The 18,699-nt window shown below is 43.6% G+C and overlaps 1 protein-coding gene across 1 annotated transcript in view; it reads right to left on the reverse strand.

Moving 5' to 3' along the window:
- MAP3K15 (mitogen-activated protein kinase kinase kinase 15) overlaps positions 1 to 18,699 on the reverse strand; it is a 121,197-nt gene that overhangs the window by 34,142 nt on the left and 68,356 nt on the right. The window contains exons 8-13 of the mRNA XM_035000495.1: positions 16,361 to 16,473; positions 15,966 to 16,125; positions 12,674 to 12,824; positions 10,515 to 10,622; positions 3,336 to 3,385; positions 1,321 to 1,416 (exon numbers count right to left, since the gene is read on the reverse strand). Of these exons, the coding sequence (XP_034856386.1) occupies positions 1,321 to 1,416; positions 3,336 to 3,385; positions 10,515 to 10,622; positions 12,674 to 12,824; positions 15,966 to 16,125; positions 16,361 to 16,473 (678 nt within the window). The remainder of the gene's footprint in view (positions 1 to 1,320; positions 1,417 to 3,335; positions 3,386 to 10,514; positions 10,623 to 12,673; positions 12,825 to 15,965; positions 16,126 to 16,360; positions 16,474 to 18,699) is intronic.

Below are 18,699 nucleotides of genomic sequence, written 5' to 3' on the forward strand. Positions count from 1 at the left end.
ATTTTTTTTTAAATTTTAAGTAGGCTCCACACCCATTGTGGGGCTTAAACTCAAAACCTTGAGATCAAGAGTTGCATGCTCTACCGACTGAGCCAGCCAGGCGCCCCTCTAAAACTTTCTTGTAGCTCTGAATATTTTCCAAAATAAAAGGTTAAAAAAATTCTTTTCATTGGGTGAAGGATTTGAGCAGATAGTTCTCCAAAGAAGATATATAAATGGCCAGTAAACTCATGAAAAAATGCCCAGTATCATCAGTCATTAGGGAAATGCAGACCAAAACCACAATCAGATCCTACCTAATGCCCACTAGGATGGCTAGAAGCACAAGGACACACAATAATGCATGCAGCAAGGACAGGGAGAAGTTAGAACCTTCGTACGCTGCTGATGACAATGTAAAATTGGACCACAGTCTGGCAGTTCCTCAAAGGTTAAACACGGAGTTACCTAAGACCCAGTAATTTAGCTCCAAGCGAAATGTAAACACAGGGCCACACAAAAACTGGCACGTGAACATTCTAGTAGCATTATTCATAATAGCCAACAAATGGAACCAACCCAGATGCCTTTCAACTGAATAGATAAATCAAATATGTCCGTACAATGGAAGAGTGATGAGCCACAACAAGAACAAAGTACTGATACAGCTACAGCACAGGTGAGCCTTGAGAACATTATAATAACTAAAAAATGTCAGACACAAAAGACCACAGACAGTGTGATTCCATTTATATGAAACGTCAAGAATAGGCAAATCCAGAGAGACAGAGAGTGGATTAGTTTTTGCACAAGGCTGGGATAGGAGGATTAGGTTGAGGGAAAATGGGGAGTAACTGGTAATGAACACTGGGTTTCTTTTGGGAGTCATGAAAATATTCTGAAGTTAGATTGTGGCGATGGTTGCAAACCGTGAATATACTAAAAAAAAGATTGAATCGTACACTCTAAATGGGTGGACTGCATGTATGTGAATTATATCTCAGTGAAGCTGTAAAAGTAACTTTCTATAAGTTAAAATTTCAGGAAAGGCAGCATATCAAATAAATATTCTTCTCAACAAAGACCCTTTACAATCGATTTGCCATGGGAGCGCCTGGGTGGCTCAGTTGTTAGGCGTCTGCCTTCGGCTCAGGTCATGATCCCAGGGTCCTGGGATCGAGCCCTGCATCGGGCTCTCTGCTCGGCGGGAAGCCGGCTTCTCCCTCTCCCACTCCCCCTGCTTGTGTTCCCTCTCTCTGTCAGAATAAATAAATAAAATCTTTAAAGAAAAATTGAATTGCCATAATTACATCACAACCCCCTGAATCAGCTGTAACTCACCTATTACACTGGTCTTCGGTAGAAAAGTAGATTTGAAAGTCATCGGAATTATCATGGACATAAAGAAAACAACACCGCTCATCAAACTTGGATATGCTGTAAAATTGGAAAAACATAAGGCAGCTTATATGTAAGTTATGATGTCACTTACACATTTTTGAGAAAAATCTAGTCATAGATTTTCTTCCATTTTACAAATTTGAAAGATTCATTAATGTTTTAATCACTACTCCCCAAATTTGACTTCTACTTCTCTACAAAATTTAAATAGCAGGGACATTTATCTTGCGTATGTTTGAGTTTGTATCCATCAAACGATTTTCATTTGTATGGAGAACTTACCATGGGTACAGCACCTAGCAAAGCCTAGAGCAGCAAGAAAGGGAAATCAATATGGTCTCTGTCCTCAAGAATTTATAATTTCACACACAAGACAGGAAGCTTATTTGTGAAATAATGTATTATGGTACCTAAGGAATTTCAAGACTTGAAAAATATCAGGACACACTATTTGGGGCCACACAAAGGAGGTAGAAATACACATGGCATCTTAGCTCAAGAAAGGCCTTTACAGGTTATCTGGTCCATTTCCCTCTAAGGTCGGGATCCGACTCTACAGCACTTCAGTCAATATTCCGCTTTCCTGGACATACCCGGAGACAGAAAATCACCATACTCCATTTGCTGATGGATTTTACTGCTCGAAAGTTCTTTACCTACACTGGGCCAAGCCTACACGATGGCCCTCATTTTGCCAAGTGGCACTACGGAAAAGCCTAAATTCTCTTCAAACAAATGATGCCACTTTATCTTCCCCTAAGTCATCTCTCCCTGAGATCCATAGCTTCTTTAGCCATTCTTCATATGTCAGGGATTACATGACAAATACTTAGTTGAAAGAGCAACAGGGTGATTTAAAAATAATGAAAACTAGGTTATACATAAGTTTTGGAAACAAATTTGTAAAGAAACTATCACAGTTATTTGGGTAGCACTTTGTTCAACATGTGCTCTTTACAGCACATTGGTTCCAGGGTCTGATTCATCCCAGGTCCTTTGCACGTCCCTGTTGATGGTTGAATGGCAGCAAGAGGTAGCTCTATGAGAAGGCACAAACAAAAGGTTCTTGACTACATGTTCTCATCCCACTTAGTTTCTGGAGTATTCAGTTTTTGAAAATGTTCAACACTGAATTATATTTTTGCATCAGTATTACTCAAATACACTACTGTTCTTAAATTATTTCCCTCCCTTTAAAGTGACAAAAATATTATTCTAATCTAAACAGTGCTGTGTCTAGAACGGGATCATACCATGTCTGGAGGTAACAGGGGATTCAACAGTGGCCTGTGGTCTTACAATCAGATAAAGAACATACAGTTCTAATCCAAGCCCTTCATTTAATGGAAACTATGAACAGAGTCCTGGAAAGGCTAAGCGATTTTGTCAAGGTTAAACAGTGAAAGAGGGATTGCAATTCACATCTGCTTCAGAGCTGCTCCTGCCGTTGGATGTGCTGGCAGGGTGAGGCTCAAAGTGTAGCCACAAGGGTCGCCAAATGGTCACCACCCCTGATCCAAAGACCAAGCACCATAGCTCTCCTTGGACTACACCACCTGCTCCCCAAATGAGAACAATGTCCTTGGCTCCATTATTGTACTCAGGAGACCCCAACCGAGTGTCATTACCAAGTAATTCCTTCAGTTACTGGGATTCTGGGGTTCCCTGAGCACTTGAACATCCATGGTTCAAAGAAGAAACGCTTTCTCTTTCTACAGATCTAACTTCATCTTTTAAAAAAAGTTTGAGACAAGAGAGTTTAGTCTATTGGATACCAAAAAAAGCTTCTCTGTTACAACAAGCCAAGAAGCCCTTATTAGCAGCACATGAACAAGCTGAGGATTCTGATAAAAATGAGAATATCACATCTTATAAATAAGTGGAAACATTAAAGTAAAATGCTGTCATCGTTATTTGTATTAAAACAATAATTCCATTTTCCCTTATGTTCTTACCTTATTCCCCTAATGGAAGAAGCTGTAAAATTCCATTCATGAATTTGTTTCTGCAGGTTTTAAAAACAGAAGTCAGTAGAGCTTGATTTTTTCCATGCAAAAAAATAACTTTTGGTTTCATTCTCTGGTCAGTCGCTTCTGCTATTTTACTTTCAAGAGAGATTTAGGAGTTAGAGCAATATATTTTATATAACTTGGAAGACCAGAAACATTTTCTCATGTATTACAAAAATTCATTTGTATCTCTAATCCAGTTTAGAGTGAATGATCTAAAAAGTTGAAACAGAAAAGGCACAGAATAAGTACACACTGAATGGACTTTCATCTTCTGTCAACCTATCAGGAAAACTCTAAAATGAGTTTGAGAACAGCCCACCTAAGTTGAGTGACCTGTGAAAATATTTGCAGAAGGAAAAATGTGGCAGCCACCAATCAGTGTTCTCCAATCTTTCTTTTTTTCCCCTGGGCACACAGCCAAGAATACATTTCCCAGCCTCCCCTGGAGGGTGGGGCCCCGTGATGGAATTTTGACCAATGGGATTTAAGGAGGAATGATGTGCACCATCTGTGGGCGTGGTTCGTAATAACCTCCCCAGCGATCCTTTATTCCACTACAAGAGGGAATGTGGACCCTACCGCAAGTTTATGACACAAGGCATAAACTTTTATCATGTTAAGACATTGATATTTAGGTGCTATTTGTTTTAGCAGATAGCTTGCCATAACTAACACAAAGACTAACCTGGATTTCATTTTGTACAAGGTGCATTTTTAAAAATAACTCTGGGGGCACCTGAGTGGCTCAGTCGTTAAGCGTCTGCCTTCGGCTCAGGTCATGATCCCAGGGTCCTGGGATCGAGCCCCACATCGGGATCCCTGCTGAGCAGGGAGCCTGCTTCTCCCTCTCCCTCTGCGTGCCCCTCCCCCTGCCTGTACGCTCTCTCTCTCTCTCCCTGTCAAATAAATAAAATGTTTAAAAAAAAAAAAAACAACTCTGTTCCCTCCCTCCACCACCACTGCCCACACTTAATAAACATTGCACAAAGCTAAGCCTCAGAACAGAGATCTGAAATCTGTTCCAGAAGAGCCACAGGCTACAGTACCAATACATCGCAGCAAAAGAAAATCATTTAAAATAAGAAAGCACATGTGGTTGGCCTGAAAAATGGCATAAATGACCAGCTAAGCCCCCCAGAGAAGTGTGAGAGCCAGAAGACTGAGTATATGGCTTAGGAGAATAGCCACGAGCAGCTGGGTGACCAGTTTCCTGCCATCCTGGAGGAACAACAACATGAACACCTGGGAGGATGGCCTTCAATGGGAGAAAATTCATTCATCCGTGTCAATTAAGCACCTACTATGTGCCAGGCAAGGCACCAGCACGGAGGATGTAGCAGAGAACAAAGCCTCTGCCTTCATGGGGCTTACATTCGAGAAGAGAGGAGCAACTAATTAAGTGGTAACTTAACATCACGACAGAGGACAAAAAGCAATACAAAGCCAGAGAGCACCGGGAAGGGCATTAAGGTGGGGCGGCGGTCATGGCATTAGGCTGGATGCCCCAGGAAGGGGTCTCTGATGACTTCTCAGCAGAAGGTTAAAGCAGGTGAAGGAGTGAGCTGTCCAGACACATGGGAGGGACAACAGCCCCAGGCAGACAGGAAAAATCCTGTCCCTAGGGCATGTCTGGGAACCGACAAAGGGGAGTGGGAAAGAGGTTGGAGAGAGCTCATGAGGAAGATCACGCAGGGCCTCGGAGACCATCATCATCTCCTCTTCTACTCTGAAGAAGAGGAGAACCCTTGAGGGCCCTGAAAGATGAAAGTATATGCCAAAGTGAAAGCCACCACCTTGGACCCAACCGTGTAGAAAGACTGAGCATATTTTAGAGGACTTGTGTTCAGAGTCACTGGAAGGTGGCAGTCGTGGAGAGCAGGAACCTGCTTTTGGATTCGGGTACAGAAATATGAACCAGGGCAATTTCGAGAGCACCTTGTCCTACCCACCTACAGGCAAGAAGCTTGCATGTATATAAAAAGGCCAGCCACAGGAGTTTTTAAAGTATTCTCAGATGGAAGGTTTACTGTAGGGTAGCTTTAGGGAACTTCTTGAGTTGGGAGGAAGATATGCGGGCTAAAAGGTAAACAACACGGACTCCCCTCTTTCCCTTTATATCACAGTCAGTGGGCATTTGGGGGGTACCTGCTTTGTAGATACTATGGATATAAAAAGCTACAAATCATACTCGGGCTTGCAGAGCACTTGGGGAGACATTCTCAAAAAGTGATCCAAGAGCAATGGGAAATACTGCGCATACTATACAGGGAAGAAGGTGGCCTACATTCAGTGAAAGGGGTGGGAGGGTGGTTAGAGACGCCTCCGCAGAAGTTAGGGCTTGGATGACTGGAAGAAGGAATTGCAGGGGAGTAAGGAGGACAGAAGAGCACACAGGAGCCCCTGCAGGGCCAGCTCGGGGACAAGGAGAAGACAGGATTACACAAGGGCTTGACACTCAGTAAGAGTCAGTTTTAATTTGGAAAGCCACGGGATTCAGTCATGGTTTGGGGGAGTATGACCAGAGGGCCAGTACAGGTCCTTTAATAATAATAATAATAATAAATAAAATTATTTAATAAATAAGTTTAATAAAATTATTAAACTTCTGACTTGAAGTATACCGTATGTTCAGAAAAGGGCACAGTGATCATCGAAGTAAATTTCTACAAAATGAAGACTCGCTGTAACCAGCATCTAAATCAAGAGACAGAACATGAACAGCAGCCCAGAAGCTTCCCTCATAATTGCCCCCCACCATGCCCAGTCATCCAAGGGTGGAAAGAGCAACCACTATTCTGACTTCACCACCACCGAGAGTTTTGCCTGTTCTGCAAGAATATGTAAATGAAATCGTGAAGTCCACACACTCTTGCATCTGCACGTGGGGTTTTTCGAGAAACATCTGGTGATGGAAGTCAGGGTTGGCCTCATGGCTTCTGATCTGGTGTCCTGGTGGGTCAACTGACCCAGATTCCTCCATCGTCAACGCGGTGGCTGCTCTCCTCCCATGGTAGGCAGCGACCTCACCCTTTCTGAGGGGGGCTATTTCACCACATCTAAATCATGAGGAGGAAATGGACTCAAGACTAGCTGTTCACGTCAGGGTCAGAAGCCCCCAGTCGGAGTGCACAAGCAGCAGAGCCAGGGTGGGCTGCGGAGAAATGGGCCAGGAAGCCAGAGGCGGGGCCACACCTCCAGGGTCCCCGGGGCGCCGACGTAGCATCTGCCCTCCAGGTCCCAGAGTGCATGCCTCTGGGGAGGAATCCTGGGCGTCTGTGACAATTCTGTAGACTTTTTATGTGCTTGTCCCATTGCTAACATAAGCATAAAAGGCAACAACGACAGAGCTTTCCCCAACAAGCAGCCCCACCTGTGCGGTCGGCGTCGGCAGCTACTCTATGCCTGTTGGCAACTCTGGGGCACAGGAGTTGCTGAGGGAGCAAGGCTGTGTTCGACCCTGCTCTGTGCAGTCTACTTGCACTGTTGTGCTGGGGGCCACTGGTGCCAGCTTAGGAAGGCCAACTGTGCCCATCTCCTCCTAACCCCACATCCAGGCACATACTGGAGGTTGCTTGAAACTGGTCACGGTGGGAGCAGTTATACCACAGAAAGCAGCAAACGCTACAAAGTCCACGCTCTGCTCCCATGTCCCCGTGCCACGAGTTAAGTGTTGACCAGAAGTTTCTGAATCCTTGCCTAACAAACCAAAACTTCATCTCCTCCTACAGCAGTGCTGCATGTAAGTGAACACGCGCATGCGTGTGATCTGCCCCCCCCCACCAGCCTCAGCCCACTAGGAAAAAATGCAACACTGTGTAGAGAAATGTCATCTCACACCAGGCAAATCTGCTTGCTTTCGCGATCTGCAGAATTTCAAAAATGTAAATGAAGGCAAAAGCAAAAGCTTCCTCTCACAGCAAAAAGGCAATTTATATTTCTCTCAGACGTTTGTTCTGACAACTATGAGCACTTGTGCAAAACATTTCATCAGTCAAGGAAAACTAGCATTTGCTGCTTGTATCGTTCTTTTCCATTTCTTATTACAGACTACATACAAAGTAAAACATTTACAACTAGGGAGATAGTGTAGGTACCCATGGGAATGTCTATTAAGGGCCAGCAACAATTACAGGGGTCAATAAAATGGGCAACGTTTGTAGAATTCCATGAGACCAAAACCACTTGGCTCTAAAAGTCTCAAGAGTCATCTGAGCAGGGTTAGTTTCTTTCTCCAAGTACTTGTCAAAACATGAGGTGTTGTGTATCTACATCGATGGAATAGTGAGGTTACAGATCAGAATTTTGAAAATCCTCTCGCATCACAGTGGCATCAAAGGGGAGTGTCTGCTGATGTTCTCCTCCTTGGCCATGCTGGTTACTTAGGTGTGTTCCCGTGACACACATCCATCGAATTGTACATTGACGACTGATGGACTTTTCAGGGTGTATGTCATACTTCCATAAAAGGTTAAAAACAACGCAAGAGGCAAATTTAATAGAAAACCTATGGATTCTTCAAATAGAAAACCTATGGATATCTTCAAAGGAGATATATCTGTTTGAACACCATGTGTATATTTTATTATGGCTTTAATTTTTTTCTTTTGCACTCAAATATTTAAATTAATACACACAGTGCAGCAAAACAAAACGATAACCAAAAAAATGCCAAGCACACATTAGGGCAGCTCATCTTCACTAATGGCTGCTGACTCTGATGAGTAAGAAGGTTGGTCCTCTGTTAAATATTAGACAAAGTTCCTGCCTTACACTTATGCTGTGGACTGAATGTTTGTGTCTCTGCAAACCAGCTGTTGGAGGTGGGGCCTTGGGGAGGCGATTAGGTCATGAGGATGGAGCCCCCGGGATTAATGCCCTTATTAAAAGGGACACAAGGGAAACATCTCTCCACCATCTGAGGACACATGAGGAAGACAGCCTTCTGTGAGCTGGGAAGAGGGCCCTCACTAGAACCTGACCATGCTGGCAGCCCGCCCTTGGACTCCCAGCCTCCAGAACTGGGAGAAAGAAAGGTCTGTTGTTTAAGCCCCCAGTCTATGGTATTCTGTTACAGCAGCTCAAGTGGAGGAAGACAACTTGAGATTTCGTGCCTATTTTTTTTATATATACCTCTATTGAGATATAATAGACAAAGACCTGCATAAATTTCACGTGCATAATTTGAGGAGTTTGGACATATTCAGACACTTATGGAATCATTACCACAATCAAGGTAATGGCCATATCCAACACCTCCCAAAGTGTCCTTGTGTCCTTTGGTTTTTGTTTTGTGCGTGTGGGGGGTAAGGACACATGAGATTAACTCTCAACAGATTACGAAACACACAATGCCATCCTGTTAACTATGGGTGCCACGGTGTACAGCAACATTTGCAACTTGTTTATGCAGCAGAAGTCACACTTCGTACCCGCTGCACAATGGGGGGTGGGGGGAGTTGCTGTGTCACGACTATTTCTGATAAGGAATTTCTTGCATGATTTTGGGCCTCTGCTTATTCTCTAATGTTATGTTTCATTTTTTGAAGATACTGTTTATTTTCACCTGATTAAGACATAATTGCTCACACTCTTATTTCCAGGGAAAAAAATCCTTCTTCGCCAGGTTAATGGCAGAAGTCTCCCCACACTCCATGAAAACATATGCAAAGCAAACAGACCTACCTAGTGAATGCACTTGTCAAAGGTACTAGATCTTTTATTACTAAAAATATGTTATTAAAGAAAGAAGCTGAAGAAGTACTTTAGACACACAGAGATCAAAAAATTAGTTACTACCACACCAGGCACAGCCCAGTGTTTCTGTGATCTCTTTAGTGGGCAATTAAAATGTTCCCTCTCCTGTATTATTGGTGTGAACATAAACTGGAGTGGTGCAAACCTGACAGGAGCTATCACATTTTATTTATTTTATCTTTAGTAGCTATCAAATTTTATTTTTTCTTTTTTAAAGATTTCTTTACCTTAGTGCGCATCGAAGCATGCACACGCATGAGTAGGGGGAGGGGCAGGGGGAGAGGAAGAGAGAGAATCCCAAGCAGACTCCCTGCTGAGTGTGGAGCCCGATCCCACGACCCCCAAGATCACAACCTGAGCCGAAACCAAGAGTTGGATGTTCAACTGACTGAGACACCCAGGCGCCCTGTAGCTATCAAATTTTAAACAAAAGTAGTCTTAAATCCAGTAGTTCCATTTCTGGGAATCTCTGTTCCTGAAACAACATACAGGAGCATGTAGGGTGTAACCACCAGGATGTGCACCAACATATCTACCACTAGATAGAGTGCACAGGTGAGACTGAAATGTTCACTGCAGGCAGGTGCGAAAATAAATTTTGCTTTATCCATACTTGGAAATGTACCACCATGATACAGGAATACTACATTTAAAAACATCAGGTGGGGGCGCCTGGGTGGCTCAGTCGGTTAAGTGTCTGCTTTCAGCTCAGGTCATGATCTCAGAGTCCTGGGATCGAGCCCCGCATCAGGCTCCTTCCTCAGCGGGGAGCCTGCTTCTCCCTCTCCCTCTGCCTGCTGCTCTGCCTACTTATGTTCTCTATCTTTGTCAAATAAATAAAATCTTTTTTTAAAAACTCAGGTGGATCACTGTGTGCTATTTGAAAAATTGTCTATGATGTATGAATCAATTTAAAAAGTTGCAAAGTAATATATACTTATGATCACACTTTAATGAAAATGCTTCTCTACACACACACACACAACATATGCACTCATACACACACTTACACATACATAAGGGAGTTTAGAGAATGGTAAAGATGGATATGCACCCAAGTTACTGGGGAGGGGAGCGGGGGGAGCCTTGGGGGGTTTGCTGGGACTTTCCTGTTACTCCTTATCCACTTCCTCATGGTTTAACTTTTTTCAACAAGCCTGTATTCATTCACATAAATATACACACATTCGTACAGACACACCCACACACAAATATATAACATAAACACATGTAAAATGGGCAAACCAGCGTCCTCTCTCCCGCCTGTGCTTTCAAGTCCAACAACACAGACTCTCCTATCTGAACACTGAATTTCTGATTAAACAGCAGAGAATAGAGAGAGAGAGCTGTGCCTGATTTTTTTCTTACCATTTCTGTGGGTGAGACATGCCACAGAGAAACCGTCTTCTCCTCAGCTTCACTGTTTATAGAGACATATGAAGGCTGGTAGACTTTGGTTGGTTCTATCACCAGCACCTAAAAGAACAGATTTCTGTGACGTACAGGAATAAACCAGACAGGTTACTCTGCCCAATGAGCAAGTGGGAAGTGCTATACTGCACAAATACTTGAGCACCTACTGTGTGCCAGCAATGCCCCAGGGCCTGTGGATACCACAGTCAGGACAGAAGTCCCCTCCCTCCAGGCGGGTCCATGCTCTGATGGGGCAGACAAGAAACACACACATATGGGATATGGAATATGGTCCCCTATGCAGCTCTGAAACAAGTACTACAGAATAAAGGTGTGTGTGTGTGGGGGGGGTCACTTTAGACAGGGTGGCCCAGAAAGGCCTGCCCAAGAAGGTGACAGAGAAGAAACAGGGAGGCTACAGTTTTTGAGAGAAATGAAGCAAACTGGATGATCTGCAGGTAGGTACTCAAGTCTATAGAAAATACAAGGGGATGAAAAGTGAGGTGACATTCCATCACTAATGTTTTATTGCTGGGGGAGAGGGAGGGAGGGAAGGGGAGAAAGGAGAGAAGGAGAAGGGAAGAGAGAATGAATGAATGAATTTCCAAAGCAAATAAAACAACATATTTAAGATCACTAAATCTGGGTAGACATTACACAAGTATCTGTTCCATTATTTTTTTTTAAGATTTTATTTATTTATTTGACAGAGAGAGACACAGCGAGAGAGGAAACACAAGTAGGGGGAGTGGGAGAGGGAGGAGCAGGCTTCCTGCTGAGCAGGGAGCCTGATGCGAGGCTTGATCCCAAGACCCTGGGATCATGACCCCAGCTGAAGGCAGACGCTTAACGACTGAGCCACCCAGGCGCCCCTGTTCCATTATTTTTTGTACCTTTCAATAGGTTTGAAATATTTCATAATTAAAAGATTTTAAAACTGGGCGCCTGGGTGGCTCAGTCGGTTGGGCGACTGCCTTCGGCTCAGGTCATGATCCCGGGATCATGGGATCGAGTCCTGCGTCGGGCTCCCCGCTCTGCGGGGAGCCTGCTTCTCAACCTCTCCCATTCCCCCTGCTTGTGTTCCCTCTCTTACTGTGTCTCTGTCAGATAAATAAAATCTTAAAAAAAAAAAAAGATTTTAAAACTTATTACCCAAGAACAAAATTATCATAATCATCTCAAACAACTTAATCACCATTAGAAGTTTAATGAAATTCCTCAACACGGCACGTTCACAAAACCTCATGGTTTTGTGATGAAATATGAAATATAATGATCTGAAGTTCAGTATCTAGGGTGCTTAGATATCGTACTTATGATTCCTTATAAGATGGTCATAAAACTCAAACAAAAACTTAATGAAAAGTTAATAGTCACTTTGCTTTCCAATAATGTTTTAAAAGTTAATTAGTGGCATTGGAGACAAACCGAAGCTCAAGAGGGAACAGTGCTAAATTCCAAAATTTTGCTATTACTCTTGCAGTGATTTAGAACAGGGTTCCTCCACCTTGGCACTGCTGAGGTTTGGGGCTGGGTAATTCTGTGTTGGGGATGGGGCTGTCCTGTGCACTGTGGGACGTTTGGCAGCATCCCTGGCCTTCACCCCACTAGCCGCCAGGAGCAACACCTTCCTCGCAGTTCTGACAACCAAAAATGTCTCTAGATATTGCCAGATGTCCCCTGGGAGACAAAATGACTCTCAGTTGAGACCACTATCTTAGAGGTCACAGCCGACTTTTTCTAGTGAGTTGATCTATCACCGGCTGAGTCTACCTAAGACGGACGGGTATCCTCTTTTTTTTTTTTTTAATTTATTTATTAGAGAGAGAGAGTGAGAGAGAGAGCGCAAGAGGGGGGAAGGGCTAGAGGGAGAAGCAGACTCCCCGCCGAGCAGGGAGCCCGATGTGGGACTTGATCCCGGGACTCCGGGATCATGACCCAAGCCAAAGGCAGTCGCTTAATCAACTGAGCCACCCAGGCGCCCAACGGATGGGTATCCTAACATTTTCAATTACTCTAAGGTTTTCTACCTTTCAGCGTATTCAATAATTAGACAGCACCAACCCCCAGTTTCTTTTGTTCTACCTGAAAGAAATGGATTAAGCATAACTTACTGGAAATCTGAGTCCATTAGTAACTTCATTTGTTGCCTCAAAAATTATATCTAACCAGAAGTTAAGCCGTTCTTGCCTGGGTGAATGTTCAATAATAGGTTTCTTGAAGCGCTGAATTAATAACAAGTTCTGAACTAACGATCGAAGGTACCTGGAAAAATCACCAGCATCGATAAATTAGATTCAAGAAATGGAATTCCATTCTACTCCCTTTAAAAGAGGTTTCCCAAAAGCTTCATTTATTTAAATTCATATTGTGTAGTGAGTGCTTCTTAATCCCTTGGCAGCCACATACTTACTTAAAAGAAACCCAAAGAGCGGGCAAAATAAGTTTGTCCAACAAAATCATACAACGTGGCTTTTTACCAACATTGGGCGAATGGTAATCAAAGTGTAGACACTGGCAAGCATATGCTAACGGTCTTAAAAACAAAAGCATGCAGTTTGAAATTTAAAGCAATTCCAAAATGGCAAAATTTCAAACTCAGTCTTCTTAAATTTTTTTTATTTTTAAATATTTTTTTAAATTAACCTTTTTTGAAGTAATTGTAGATTTACATATAGTCATAAGAAATGATAGAGATCTCGTGTACTCTTGGCCTGGTTGATACCAATGATGACAGCTCATACAATTCTAGAACAAGATCACAAGCAAGATATTGAAATGGATACAACTAAGACAGAGAATGTTTTCACTGTCACAAGGATCCCTCATGTTTCCCTTCTACAGCCACACTGCTTCCCTCCCATCTCTCTCCTCTCCTCCTTGACCCCTACCAATCCTCAATGTGAAACTCATTATATATTTTTTTAATTAGATCTGACCAGGTAGAATTTGAAGTTATGAGGTCTTCAATCTCATCATATCTTTACTGTCTTCAAGCAAATTGAAGTGTTCGAAACACAGCTGTTAGGCAGTGGTGGTCACATCCTCTCTGCTAGTGAATGGGGATGGTTGAGCTGAAAGCATCAGAGTATTATTTTGTCCTTTGAGGATAAAGTCTGAAGCTGTCCTGGGAAGGCAGGTCAGCTAGACTCTGACTGACTTGCTTGGGTACTCTGCACTGAAGGAGTCACTCATTAGGCTTGGGTTGTCCCAACTCTTAACATTCCAGAGAAAGGTCTGGTCCTTGACTAGCTTTGGGGACATCACCTTTAAGGCCTTGGGATATCCAGCCTGGTAAGAATGCTTTTGTTTACTGGGGGCCTTGGGCCATGCCAGAAAGTTCATGCTAACAACAGGTTGCATGGTGGGGGCCTTGGGCCATGCTGTATCAGTGTTATCTCCAGAGAGGCTGGGGACTCTGACTAAGGTCAACTATGCGGTTGCTCCATACCTGTACAACCGACCTCCCCAGAAAACCCTGGACACCAAGACTTGGTGAGCTTCCCCGGTTGTCAATACTTTGTGCATGTTGCCATACATCGTTGCGGGGAAAACTCAGCACGGTCTCTGTCACTCCACTGGGTGAGGACAGCTGGAAGCTGGTACCTTGTCTCTCCTGGACTCTGCCCTTTGTGCCTTTCGTCTTTGCTGATTTCAAGCTGTATACTTGTCTTATAATAAACCTTAACCATGAATACAACAGCTTTTCAGAGTTCTGTGAGTTCTTCTAGCCAATCAGGAACCTCGGGGCGGTCTTGGACCTACAATATTAGGTCCCAACAGTGTAAGTCAGTGTAGGTGCTGACGTAATGAGAATGTATTCAAGGCTCAGCTGTCACCTCCATGGAGTCAGCTCTGTCTGGCTCGGGTACAGTAGGGCACCCTAAAAGTAGAATTCTGGAAAAAGCAGCTGCTCCACGAGGGCTGGAGGCTCTGCCTGCCTCCTTGCTCACGAAGCCTCAGAAAGATTTCAAGAGGTTGATATGGTTTGGGGATCAAATTTAGGTCCTTCAGACTGGGAAGAAATGGGGTCCAACTAAAAACAACTGAAGAGGCTCTGGCCCCTGGGAGTCCAGATTGGCCCACTGAGCTGGGAAAGAACAGGGGGCAGATGAACATGGGTCACTGAAAGTAAAAAGTATTAAGTTATGCACGTAATCCAAATGCATTTTAGACAAAAAAGAAAAACAGAGATGAGGGGAAAAAAAGATTAAAACTTCTCCTAAGGCTACCTCCCTGAGATAAGCACTGTCAATATTACGGAAAAAATTCGTTGATTACTTACATAGGTATCGAATGAGCATCTATTCTGAGACTACAGGAAGCAATGACAGACTGACAACTCTCATGGAGCTTCATACCTACTGGCAAGTCAGCTGTTACCCACCCCTCAGAGACCTTGCCCAGAGTCACATACCGAACAGATCTTTCCTCAAAAGGAGTCCACAGAGAAGAGCGGTTCTCAAAGCATGGTTTCCCAGACCAGCAGCATCAGCTTGTCATCTGTAGGTGCAATTCCCCAGGCCCCACCCTAGACCTTCGGAGCCAGATATCATGGGCGGGGCCCAGCAACCTGTGTTTTAATCAATATAGCTGATTCGGATACATGCCAACGTTTGGGAGCCACTGACAGAGAACACTATACCCTGCCATTGGCTCTTCTTATCCTGGGACAGACCATGAACACATCCATGGCGCCCAGTGTTCTTTCTGGCACATTTCAATGGCTCCATAATGCGCTAACCTGGGGCCAGTGCTGTGGCACCACTTTCTTGACCATATCTTGGTCTTTTATTTTAGTTCCAGTTTCCATCTGTGATGCACGCCACTTTCTTGGTGTGCTTTCAGCCTTACTACCTGCTTTCTGACAAATACGTACTAGTACCAAAGAAGGTTTTATTCTTGAGGACCAAGAGGACCTGAAGAAATTTTTTTTTTTAAGATTTTATTTATTTATTTGACAGAGAGAGACACACAGCGAGAGAGGGAACATAAGCAGGGGGAGCGGGAGAGGGAGAAGCAGGCTTCCCGCCGAGTAGGGAGCCCGATGCGGAGCTCGATCCAGGACCCTGGGATCATGACCAGAGTCGAAGGCAGATGCTTAATGACTGAGCCACCCAGGCGCCCCAGACCTGAAGAAATTAATAAGATCACGAGTCGCATCTTGGAGATCGAGCACATAGGGGCATATTCTGTACATGTATGTGCTCGTCTGTCTGTCCTTCCCTCCTGTCCCATAAACCCAAGTGAGCCTGCAGAGCTGTTCTTGCTGCTGTAACTTTGCGTTAATGAAGGAGTCAGAAGGAGAAACACAGCAATTGATATTTCTTTTGCAATTATAGCTCTTCTCCCTTCAGAACAAAGTCAGATACTGAGAGAAGGAACACACACACACGTGTGACTCACCAGACTGGAGGTTTCAGTTTGAACAACCTCTCAGCTGCCTGGACGGCCTTCCCGACATCATTGGCCAACATGCTGACGTTGAAGAACTGACCCACATCCCAGTAATTGTTCATTTTCTCCAAGCTCCCTTTTCTTCCCAACAAACTGTTTAGCTGGACACCTGAAGAATTTGAATTTTAGATGAAGTTATGCAAAATCTTTCTAGCTTCTCTCCTATTATGCAAGCCTTTAGAGAGAGGAAAAAGCATGCACTTTATTTTGGCTACTGTCTCAGAAGTGCGATCAGAGAGTAACTGTCCCTTTTGAAATACAATGCTAGTTATTTGGAGATAATTTTTAATGCTGAATTTGGGTGACCAAAGCCTATCAGTATCCATGATCATAAATAGCTTTACCTATCTTCCTTAGTTCCATGGAAGTTTCAAATTGTTGTCCGGCAACTATCAGCAAAACTGCCAGGTTGATTCCTGAATAAAGAGATGACTGGAGCTCAAATCCTTTGCGGTACCTGTAATGACAGACCCGCCAGATTCTTATCATTATGGTAGAAGGAAAAAATGATAAATAATGGCACAAGCCGACCTTCTCATGAGCTCTTTCACCACCTATGGTTTTCCAGGCCCCCTCCCCCTTTACAAACAGCTACATCCAGCACTCAAATAGCTTCTTAAAAATGTTATCATCATAACACTAGGGAGTTAAAAAAATTTTCTTCATCAGGTTTATATTTTCATGAAAAACCATGATCACTGTATGAAAGGAGGACGTTAAAGTGCACAAAAGAAATGTAAAATCTTTTATAACCCTACCCACAAAAGGAGACCACAATTGGATGTCCAAATCTCATCTTAAAAGTGACACTCCATTTGTACATGGAGCATTTTTTATTATAGAGCAATTCCATCAATTGTAGGCTATTACTCTGCAGGCTGTTTGTTTGCTTTTATCACAAAATGGAGTCAGTTTTCCCTGTAGGAAGCAGTGCTGACAGAACCCTGGCCCCAAGATTGCTCGGAGAGTCATGGCATCAAGTGGGAGAAGGAGCAGGGATCTATTCCCCTAGGGTAAAGAGCTCTATCCAAAACACAGAATACCATTTTTATTCCATAAGTTTAAAGAATGCTATTTTAGTTCTCTTACTATTTTTTTTTCTATACATAGAAAGCTGCTTTCCCTTCCATAAGCGAGTAGGAATATCATAACCAGGAAAAAAAAGAATTTGATCAATGAAGTAATGACAATGAAATGTCTTTAAGTGGCACAGTTCAGAGCAAAGACTTGTAAACCAGGAGGAATTTGATCACTTGTGCAACAGCAAGAGAATTAAACACCAAGAAAATACTCATTGTGGAAGGGAGAACCTATTATTTAAGTCAGTTAAATTTCAGTTTTATGAACTTTGGGGCGTAACACTGAGTACGCTAAGAAAGTTGTTTCAATCCCAGCCAACAAAATTCCAATAAAATTGAACCCCATCCTAGTATGTTTTGGGGATTTTCAATACCACATCCTATGGTATTTGATTTTTTCCCCCACCTTCTTTTACCATCAACAGTTATCTGGGAAGAGGGTGGACTTCTCTCTGCTTCTCATCCGTAAATCCAACAGGCCCAGCTTAGGGGATGACGAGCCTTGAACGTGGACTCAGGACTGCAGTCCCAGGTTTGCCTCTTCCCAGCCCCCTGCCTCCCTGAGCCACATGTTCTACCTCAGTACTGGAGAGCCTGGGTTAGATGATCCCAAGGTCTCACCAGAGCTAACATCCCAGAAGACTAGGCTTCATTTGCCCTCTGGACCCACCACCTTCTGAAGTGGATGGAGAAAGGCTCCTAGGACTTTCTTGAAGGAGCCACAGGTAGTGATCTCCTGACCTGTGGGCTGAATTCCTGGCCACTGTGGTGGGAACACAGCTTCCTATTTTGGCCCTACCCAACATTAACTTCCCTTCAACACCCTGAGTGACTCCTAGCACAATAGTGCATCAGGTGCCACTGGGGATTTACTAAGAATAAAATGGGGTCCCTGCCCTCCACAAAACTATACTATGGTGGAGGTACTAAGATCCCCACACACAATTAGTGAAATTAGGGAAAATACAAACCTGAGTGTGGTAAGTATCCTGAAACCACACAAATACAAGTCTAGAGGGACTCACAGAAGATATGTGGGGCCCCCCCCAGAAGCCTAAGATATGGCATGAAGATGGACAGGCATACAGTGGCAGTGACTCAGAAAGGAAACACCCAACACAGAAAAAGGCAGGAGCAGAGATGGGAGCCTGCGGAACTCCCAGGAAACTTCAGTTCAGTTGGACATAGATCAGGTAGTGGGAACTGGGGCTCAGGGTGGGTTGGAGAAAGTCTGCTGAGCACCTAGAATGGTGATCTAAGAGTCTGAATTTTTTTTAATGGGGAATGGAGAGCCACAGTGGGTCTTTGAGCTTTAGGAGGAATAAGGAATGGTGGTTCAATCTATGAAGGATTGACTTTAGAGACACTAAAAGGAGAGCCTGCTTGGGATATTGTGAGAACATTCGTGGCAAGAAAGTAAAAAAAAAAAAAAAAAAAAAAGGCACCAACCCAGGGTGGTGGAGATGAGAGTGAGGGAAGATGCGGAGAAGGGCTAAATTGGGACCTGACCGTGCAGTGAGGTGAGTGAGTGAGTTATCAAACATTCACAAAAAGTCTAAGTGTAGGAGGCCAAAGAATGGTAGTAAGAAAGCAAGGCACTGGAA

The sequence above is a fragment of the Mirounga leonina genome, unplaced genomic scaffold, assembly GCF_011800145.1.
Source record: "Mirounga leonina isolate KUSES-001 unplaced genomic scaffold, KU_Mleo_1.0 Mir_101595, whole genome shotgun sequence".
NCBI lineage: Eukaryota > Metazoa > Chordata > Mammalia > Carnivora > Phocidae > Mirounga > Mirounga leonina.